Below are 10046 nucleotides of genomic sequence, written 5' to 3' on the forward strand. Positions count from 1 at the left end.
ATATGTAATTAAATATCACTTTGGGACATTTCTCACTTTTGTTTGATAGTAAAAGTAACAAAAGTAGAGCAGACAGCCAAAGAACCTAACTCACTTTTCATCTTCCCTGTGTTTTCTATGACAGTGAAAGTCACAAAAGTGAAGCTTGCAGGCAAAGAGCCTAACTCACTTTACGGAGAGTGCCACGGTACCTTTTTCTTTCAGTGAGGCTGTAGCAGGTCTGATGTCAGTCACTTTAGAGACCTTTAGACCTCAGTGCTCATTTATTGCTAAAATGTACCAGCTCTGCTTCTGCATTATGAAGATCATCTGTCAACACTTTGAGATATTCTCCTTTGTTATTAAGCTTGTGATGCCTACACTGTCAGGTTTTTTGCCAATTATAGTTAAGGTACAATGGTGTATTCACCAGATCAAAGTCTCACATTGGCGGTAGAGGAATGATTTGTAAGTCTTTATTCATCTGAATTGTACAATGGAACACCTGAGGAATGCAAATAATCCCTCTGAGGACACTGCAGGAAAGGCTGTTAAAATGACAGGGTAAAACTATTGTTATTCCGAATTGATGTTTTAACCAAAGTAATTATTTTTATCTTGTTTCATAACAGTTCTAGTTTTATTAGTTATGTTGACTGTTTATGAAACAAAATGTATGGTATTTTTATATTATCCTTTTACATGGGCTTGTTTTTATTTCACTTTCATTGAGTCTGTATTTGGTATGTGATCTTTTATTAATTACATATTTGATTGTATCTGAGTTGTGTAATAGTATGTTTTAATGTACAGTTTTGTTTGAATAGTGTAAGTCTATGAAGTAACTTAGAATCTCATAATGTTATTATAGGCAGAAGTATCAATTTAAATTTTCCCCTTTTTTCTTAACCTGTCTTTCATAATTTTGGATACGAAAATATCTGGTTTGGATTTCCTATTTTAAAGGACAACTACTTTATTCCAAGATACATATTGATTGATTGATGGATTAGATTGGATTGGTCCAGTTTTTTTAGGATGTGACCAAAAGGAAGAATAATTATGATAAAAAACCACTGATAGCATATTAAATAAAGTATATACTGCTTTATATAACAAACATGTAAAAACTATTGTATGAATTTTTCATTCCTTTATCCCATCCTAAACCTACTCAGTAGGCCCTATATATTCTTAATTTTTTAATAACACTGATCCTCTGCCATTTTCTGTGATAGGTGAGTGTTAATGAATTTGTGGTTTAGTTCTTGTGTTTCTTTTCCCTTAAAGTGACATTAACATAGATTATTTAAAGGATTCCTGCCACAGTTGTTTGTTTGTTTGTTTGCCATAGTAGCTATTAAAACATTGGTCTAAACATGGGAGACTAGTGGAACTATGCATGGTATACATTAACATTTTTAATATAAATTTCTATGAAATCTATATTCAGTTCTATACTATACTATTCCAGAGACATAGGTATATATACAATGATTACCTGAGAATGAAAATTAATAATAGTAATTACTGTTAATATTTGCTTGCTATATGCCAGGCATTATTTTTCTAGAGTCTTTACAATGTAATATGTACTATTATTGTCTCCATTTTTATAGACGAGGAATCCCAGGCTTAGACACGTTCAGTAACCTGCCCAGGAATAAAAAGCTAGCAAAGTGGTAGGATCAGAACCCGGTTAATATATTTACTACACTTATTTCATTTATGTTCTAACTACTACTTTGTCAAAATACTCCATGCTTTGGAAGAAAAAAAAAATCACTCAGTCATCTTTTCAGGTAACACTTGGTATCAATTTCTTTTCAAACCCTTTGTGATGAAAGGAATTTATTTCCTCTGCAATTCCATTATTCATGATCCTACAAAGTGGGGTTCATAAAAGCAGTGTGTACATAACCAACTAGGTTTATAAATCTGTATGTTTGGACATGTTTGTTTTGATTAGCAAAAGTCTCCCTCAAAACCAATACAACTGTAAGCTCTTGTTAGTCCAATAAGGAACTGAACCAGGCATATATAGATATCTGGATGGAAGAAATTATTTATTTTTCAAAGACTCTTCAAAATTAGCTGGCACTTTTAGGTCTGATTTCTATACAAGCAGAACTTTTTTTAAAAAAAAAAATTTACTTTGTAAAGTAAGGAAAATAAATCACAAAATTAAGGTTTTCAAGGGCACAGGTGTTATTGCTGAACAAATTTAATGTAACTTAAAAAGTTTAAAAATATTTGCATTTCCTATAGATGATGTGCTGAAGTAAAACTAGATTATAGTAAAATATTATGGCGAATACCTGAAGCAATTGCTGCCTGTTAATGCCTTGACCTTGGAAAGCTATACACAAAAAGATGGCATCATAAAACCGTGCAATTCTTATGAATATGTATGTGCTACTTGATAATAATGAATGTGGTACAGTCATGCATGCACTACAAGATAATGTTGTGCCCTTTTTTGTCTACAGGTTGATAAAAATTAAAGAGTGGGTGGACAAGTATGACCCAGGTGCCTTGGTCATTCCTTTTAGTGGGGCCTTGGAACTCAAGTTGCAAGAATTGAGTGCTGAGGAGAGACAGAAGTATCTGGAAGCGAACATGACACAAAGGTTAATTAGCATTCATTTTCCCTACACTTTATTATCAACTATTTCCTTGCAGTAATTTAATTGCTTGCGCTGATAGAATAATAAATGACAGAGTAATTACCATTATAAAGAGGGAATCTTCTCCTTTCTTTACCATGAGACAGAGTGAAAAGATTTATTTTAAATTAAGTTTTTAACTGTCATCTGTCATCTCCGTACAGTGTTTTAATTATAACATAGGTATTAGTTATGTATATTTTTGAGAAGGAATGATCGCCAAAACTCTTTCGTCATGTTCAGTGGGGGAAGGGAAAGGGTGAATCAGTTGCCTTAGTTTTTTCTGAGTAACCATAATAGATTGTTTAAACATTGGATTTCAGTCAAATTTGCTTTCGTGACCCACATCCTTCGAATAATTAATATTGGAGGAAAATAGTCATAGAATGGTAAATCAAATTTTTCTTTTTTTTTATAGTAAACAATTCAAAATGATAGAGACTAATACAATTAAAACCAGTTTTAGAGGGGATTTTTTAGAAATAGTTGTATGCTTTCTGACATCTTCAAGTACATTATGAAAGATGAATAGTCATTTACTAATATCTTTAACATTTTCTGCTTGAAATGAATAATTTTAGCTCTATACCAATCTCTTGTACAGTCAACTTGTATGTTGAGTGAATTTGTTTCATTTTATTTCAGCGCTTTACCAAAGATCATTAAGGCTGGGTTTGCAGCACTCCAACTAGAATACTTTTTCACTGCAGGCCCAGATGAAGTGCGTGCATGGACCATCAGGGTAAGATTCATACTTATTCATCAGCTATATCCAGTTCCACACTATTGAATTCAGATTGATATCACTGACTTTGAAGTTTGTCATGGTGGCGGTTAGCTAGTCATTACAGATGAGGTTTTTGTCCAGGATAACTTTAATTATTTGTGAGCTGCTGAACAGTGAAAGTGGAGCGGCATTGATTGAGGCAGGTAACAATTGATTCTGCCTATTACATAGTCTGAATTTCTTCATCCTGTAGAATCTGTCTACCCTCCTCCTGTGGTCAGAGATAAGACGCACCAGTATTGTGCTTGCTTAATCTGTGTGACTGGGTTTGTCTGCAGTGAAATTGATGTTGCTTTTCATTTTGTATTCGCTAAGTTTGTTTGGGTTGCGGGTGGTTCTTTCCTCCTTTGCTTTGCTCGGATTACATTTTCAGCAATAAAAGCAATATGACATCATTATGCTCTTCATAGATACACAGTTGGCCTCAAAGAGCTAAACTCAATGTGTAATAATTCATGCCTTTTGTAAATTGAATTCATAGAAGTAGTGTTTATTTTTGCTATGTTATGTATTCAGTCTTCTTAAAAATGTGATATGTATTTTAAGTATTGATATATACAATGACTTGATTACGACCAGAAACAATGACTAATTTATTCCCAGAGGACAATAGAAACTGAGCTGTAATGACTTGCTTTTTGATGTAAATATATTGTAATATGGTAGTTACTATTGAAAAATATTTTGAAATATATGTAGCCCCAAGTACTGTTAAGTAATATAAAAATAATGTCAGAACTTTTAGAAATAGTCAGTGTCTTTTTCATTTTTATTATGCCTTTTTAATAAGTGCTACATGATTAATTTTAGTGCTGCTTTGATTTCTGTTTGTACTGACTACCGCAATTTATTTTACATTCGTTTTGATTTAATATGGATAGGAACACGGAGGAAGTTCAATAAAATGTTAAATGTGTTTGTTGTGTGAATGTTAGATTCACTTTTGTCTCCTCTCCCCTTTGTAAAAAAAAAAAAAAGAGAGAGAGAGAGAGAGAGAAAAGATTGATTTCTAACCAAGGTTCTTTTATATATACACTTAGAAAATAATGTCAAAATAAATCTGAGTTGGTAAACAAATTGTCAGGGTTTATTTTTACTATATATTTTAAAGCCTTAAAACTTCCAAATTTAAGTATGTAGCAGGAAAGATAACGTGTTCTGGGCTTGAAAATGTGAAAGCTGGTTTATCTTAAGACTGATTGTAAGTATCCATGATTTAATGTGCTAAGATATTTAGTCAGGTAAGCATCAGTGAGTAGCCATATTAACCCAATACATCTTTTATTGTAAAAACTGTGCTTTATAGTGTCAGATTTCTTATCACTTTAACATGCTTTATTAAGCAGCCTTTAGGTCACCATTATTTCTCAAATTTCTTTCCATGGTTGTGTGTGTCTGGAATGTATGTCCTTGTAATTTAACACATGGAGTAATTACAAAACATTTCTCTTCCTATATCAACTTGAATTTTCCTACGTGGTGGTTAGAGGCGGGTGTATAATGTAAAATGCTTGAAAATTTTATTAAAATTTTATGAGGATTTCAAAATTATTTGCCAAACATAGATTATATGATTTGTTGGAAATATCTTTAAAATGTTCCTTTATATATTGATTTTTATATGTTCTTTAGATGAGCTGAAAATTTCAAGTTTTTTTAAATCTTTTTAAAACCTTTGATAATTCATCTTGAAAGTTACTTTAAAAAGAAAATCCTTATTTTTTTTTTCCACTGTGAAGAATAGAAAATCGAAGTGAAACCCAGGCCAAAACCAGACCACTGCCATCTAAATCAATAAAACTGTGGATGACTGTTAAGAAAAACAAAGCTATGCTTCTTTAATATCTACTGATCTGTCTGTGTTCAGTGTTGAAAATGTACTAATTGTGTATCTGACATCTTAACTGATATTAAACTAAGTTTAAGTTGACCCCAACTACAAATCAGAAAAAAGAAACTCTATACCTACAGTCAATCATCTTAAATGCAATTAGTTTTCTCTGGTCTTTCTTTTCAAAGAAAGGAACGAAGGCTCCTCAAGCTGCAGGAAAGATTCACACAGATTTTGAAAAAGGATTCATTATGGCTGAAGTAATGAAATACGAAGATTTTAAAGAGGAAGGTTCTGAAAATGCAGTCAAGGTAAGGAATTATTTGGGGTTTCATATTTTATAATTTTTACTAATATGAAGACACTCATTAAAATGAATAACTGCCTTTTAAAGACAGTTATTTAGTATATCAATGTTTAGTGTTACTATCAACTGAAGAGCCGCAGTTGTTTACATACTTTTAGATAATTTTTAAAATGTGTGACTTATTGTCATTCCGTAATTTTGTGGTGTTTTTCTAAAACTAGAAATAAAATAAATTAGTTTTAAATAATTATAAAGAATTTGTTCACTAATGGCCAATGAAAAATTATACTTATTACATTTGAATATCTAAAATAGAAGGAATATATCTATATACATATATGTATATATACATATGTATATATATCCTTATGATTAATTCAAGGTAAGGGACAGAAATTTAGTTAAATAAAACCAGTTCTTATTGAAACTTCATGGTTGTGATTTTTTTTTTTTTTTTAAAGATCTTTGGGAATTTGATTTGCTTTCTCAACACTAGAGGGCAGGTCCAAAATTGTGCTTTATTTTAGCTAATAAGTAATTTGATTTGCAGCCACTACTAGTGAAGCAATGTTACACATTAGTAATAAATGATTTTTTTTAATGTAAATTCTGTTTCAGGCTTAATTTTGTTTCACTTTATTAGGTCTTACTTAGTAGAATCTGGTAGGTATGTCATCTCCAATCGATAGGTGAGTAAAGTGATTAAACTGACATTGTAGGAAGGCTTCTTTAACTTAATTTGATATTTGAAGAAGACCATAGAAAAATGTAACAGAATTCATATGTCTACTATTTCATAATTTGAAAGGGATGCAGGAAAGTTTATTTCAAGTTTATTTTCATTGGTATCATTGGTAAGCTCATACTGAACAACAGGACTTTAATAGAACTTTTGAAACACCACGAAGAGGAGGGAAAAAATCTTGGTATAATTGGTTCAATGTGGAATGAGAGCCATTTTGTTTTTTAAAAAGGAGTGAGAGAAGTTCCAGTTTACAACTAAACAATATCATTAACTTTTCAGTGGTGTCATCTGTATCAATAGATAGGTATGCAAATATTGAGATTGAACTTTGTCAAGAATACTAATTAGACTTGAAAGTCTCAGGTTATTTTTTAACATGCTACATCATGTTGGCATATGTATTTTTCATAGAGTAAAGATGATTAAGGTATCTTTCCATTACTAGCATTTAGAAATCAGAGGCTGCTTCTTTATACTCTCATGTGATAGGCCTGTTTCATCAATCCTTAATAGCTGTCTATCTTATAATAAACTTGAAAGATATATAAATTGTGAATACTTTCTTTAACAATGCAGGGAAACTTTATAATGTACAATAAAATAATATTTCCTGCTTGTAGATATGCTTAACATGAGCTGGGAGCTTTTACACTATAAATCGGAAAAGACTGACCTCTGGATTTTCAGCTTAGAATACCATTAAGTGTTTTGTGTGATTTTTTAATCTCCAAAACTAACATTTTAAAATTTAAACTCCAAGTCAGTAAAGCATTTGTGAATTGTTTTATGCTCTCTTATTCAATGAACATTTACTTGTATATTATCAAGTAGGTTTTAGGTTTGAGAGCAAGATTGCATGTATGTGTATGTATGTATATGTATTTCTAACACCAGTGCAGCATAACTAATTTAATGCCAGTGCTGTGAACTATATACTGAATAGCTCTGTGTGGGCTTTGTAGTCTACAGGGATATCACATTATTAGCAATCATATCTGCTTAGGCAAAGCTGGCTTCTACAGATGGCTGCTTTCAAGTGCAAATGAACTGGTTAGACGTGTCTTGTTTAATACATACTCAAGATTCACAAATGGGTATTGACTTTTTTTTTCAACCAGTGTTTCTGATAGCAGTGGAAATGGATTAAATGGTCTCTAGAGAATTTAAAGGCACACTGTCACCTTTAATTAATAGTAAACTTGAGTGGTGATAAAATATATAAACTTACATTAATATGTCAGGTCAGTATGTATTTGATTTAAATTGTCTGTATAGTTTTGTAACAGTGGACTTTATATTCTCAAAATAAGTAGCATATGGCCTTCAGTACATCACGTGTCTATAAAAATCAGAGAGAGAGAAAGTGGGGGAAAGCCTTTGGAATGTTAGAATATCGTGGCTTTTTAAAAATAAGCTTTGTTTTAGTAGCACACATTATGAGTAGGTGATTTTTTTATATATAGTCTAGATATTTAAAAATGCTCATATGCTTTCTGGAGCTCTGTGATCTGGTTTGTTGATTTTAACCTCAGATGTATGATCTTCGTTAGTGTTTTTTCCGATTAGTATAATTACACTTGACGTTGAACATTCTTATCCATATCTTCAAAGGGAAGTACTAATCTTGTTGGGCAAAGGTTTCGTGTTCTCAATAAATTCTAACAAAGGAAAATACTTTTGAGACTTTTTTCCAGAAGATCCTTGAGTCCTTGTGGAGTGGTGGAGTGGTGGAGTGGACGGTGGGGTAATGTGGCCCTGTGTCAGTGTGCGTAGTGTTAGGCTTAGATGCTCAGGAGCCCGCTGTGCGTAGGGGGGAGTGTGTGTGCTGTGCCGGGTGAGCCGGGGGCTCTGGAACTGCTGCTTATTTGTATTAGGATTACAGGCCGATGCACATCTCAATCTGCATACCAGCAGGTGGAATCCGTTACTTTGCCAACTAATATGCAAGTGGAAAAAATACCTGTCTGCAGTTTCAACCTGTTAGAGTCTACGTGTAACTAGGGTATATCTCATATTGCGCTTCACTTTATTGTGCTTCACAGATGTTGCGTTGTTTACAAATTAAAGGCCAGAGCCTCTACTGGCAAAAAGATTACAACCGTTTGATTGCAATACTCACTTTGTTGTGGTGATCTGGAACCAAACCCTTGGTATGCCTGTAGTCTTCTTCCTGGTGAATTCTAATACACACCACTATGTATGGTCATTGTCAAGACTAAATAAAAAGCTCCAAGGGGATCATTTAAAATCTGTGCATTACAATTGATAATAGTTTTCCATATAACAAACTACCTTTTTGACTTTATCAGTATCACCAAAGAATTTCTTTAAGGAAATAAAGAAGCTTTAAACTAGTTGTATAGTCTTTTTCTCCTGCCTGGTTTTATCTGTTTTGTTACAGTGACTTGCTGGATGTTTGCAGACACATCAGAAATGTACCATAAACAGCATGTAATGAAACTTAATGATATTGGTATAATTACATTTATGTACCAACAATTTAGTGGAGAATACATTATGATTATGTATGTATGGAAAATCTAGTGCTGCCCAAATCGGGAATACTTTGCTTCTCTCCAAGTCTAGTTTTGAACTTGTATGACTTCCTATATATATATATTTAAAGAAATATAATACTTTTTACATCTGTTCCTATCATTTACCTCACGGATTTAGTTGTAAAATAACCCATTTCCTCTATATTTCCTATTTGCAGGCTGCTGGAAAGTACAGACAACAAGGCAGAAATTATATTGTTGAAGATGGAGATATTATCTTCTTCAAATTTAATACACCTCAGCAACCGAAGAAGAAATAAATTTTAGTTACTGCTCAGACAAACGTACAATTTCCAAAAGGCGAATGATTTTTTTTTTTAATTAAAATTTCTGAAAACTGAAGGGACAAAGTTGAGGGGGTGGGAATCTTCTACAAACAGAATTATTTTTATTTGTTTTAAAATTAAAATACTGTGCACCCCCAATGAAATGCAAGTTCACTAACGTGAACAGCTTTGCTTTTCACATGATTAAGACCCTACTCCAAATTGTAGAAGCTTTTCAGGAACCATATTACTCTCATGATACTTCATTAATCTCCATCATGTGTGCCAAGCCTGACACATCTGACAGTGAGGACAATGTGGCTTGCTCCTTTTTGAATCTACAGATAATGCATGTTTTACAGTACTCCAGATGTCTACACTCAATAAAACATTTGACAAAACCAGCCTTGGTGTGTTTGGGGATGTCTGTATTGACTGACTGTAGTGTGCTGAATGCGATACGGCACCTGGTGGCTGCTGATTACAGAATTTTAAGGCGTGCATATGACACAGTAACTGGCAGTGTGGGGCAGCTGCAATCGTATCTTAAAAGTGAGTCTTTCATGGGAATCAGAAGAATAGTATACCAGGGATTTGTCTCAAGAAAGTTAATTAATTTGTAGATGGACATTTATTGAAAGATGATAGCTGTGGTGCTACGAGGGCTATAACATGGGTGACGAGGACCAAAAGGAAAATAATGCTGGAAAAAAGGCTGCTTCAGAAATTAAGGGATTTTTAGTGTTGTTGTGACCATAGTAAAGAGAGTGTTTATTTTTCATCTTTCCTTTGAAATGATGAAAGTATTGTAAAAACTAACCCATTCATGTCTGGTAGGTTATAATCTTGGCTTAAATTCAGTAGTGAGTGTAAAGTTTATTACTAAAAAGATTAGACCTTGAAAATT

General features: G+C 32.7%; 1 protein-coding gene across 1 annotated transcript in view; it reads left to right on the forward strand.

The window, feature by feature from the left end:
* Window positions 1–9543, forward strand: part of OLA1 (Obg like ATPase 1) — a 146318-nt gene extending 136775 nt beyond the window's left edge. The window contains exons 8-11 of the mRNA XM_033113036.1: window positions 2469–2609; window positions 3291–3387; window positions 5452–5574; window positions 9032–9543. Coding sequence (XP_032968927.1) covers window positions 2469–2609; window positions 3291–3387; window positions 5452–5574; window positions 9032–9133 — 463 coding nt within the window. The 3' untranslated portion in view covers window positions 9134–9543. The remainder of the gene's footprint in view (window positions 1–2468; window positions 2610–3290; window positions 3388–5451; window positions 5575–9031) is intronic.
* Window positions 9544–10046: the final 503 nt, after the last annotated feature.

The sequence above is a fragment of the Rhinolophus ferrumequinum genome, chromosome 8 (genome assembly GCF_004115265.2).
Source record: "Rhinolophus ferrumequinum isolate MPI-CBG mRhiFer1 chromosome 8, mRhiFer1_v1.p, whole genome shotgun sequence".
NCBI lineage: Eukaryota > Metazoa > Chordata > Mammalia > Chiroptera > Rhinolophidae > Rhinolophus > Rhinolophus ferrumequinum.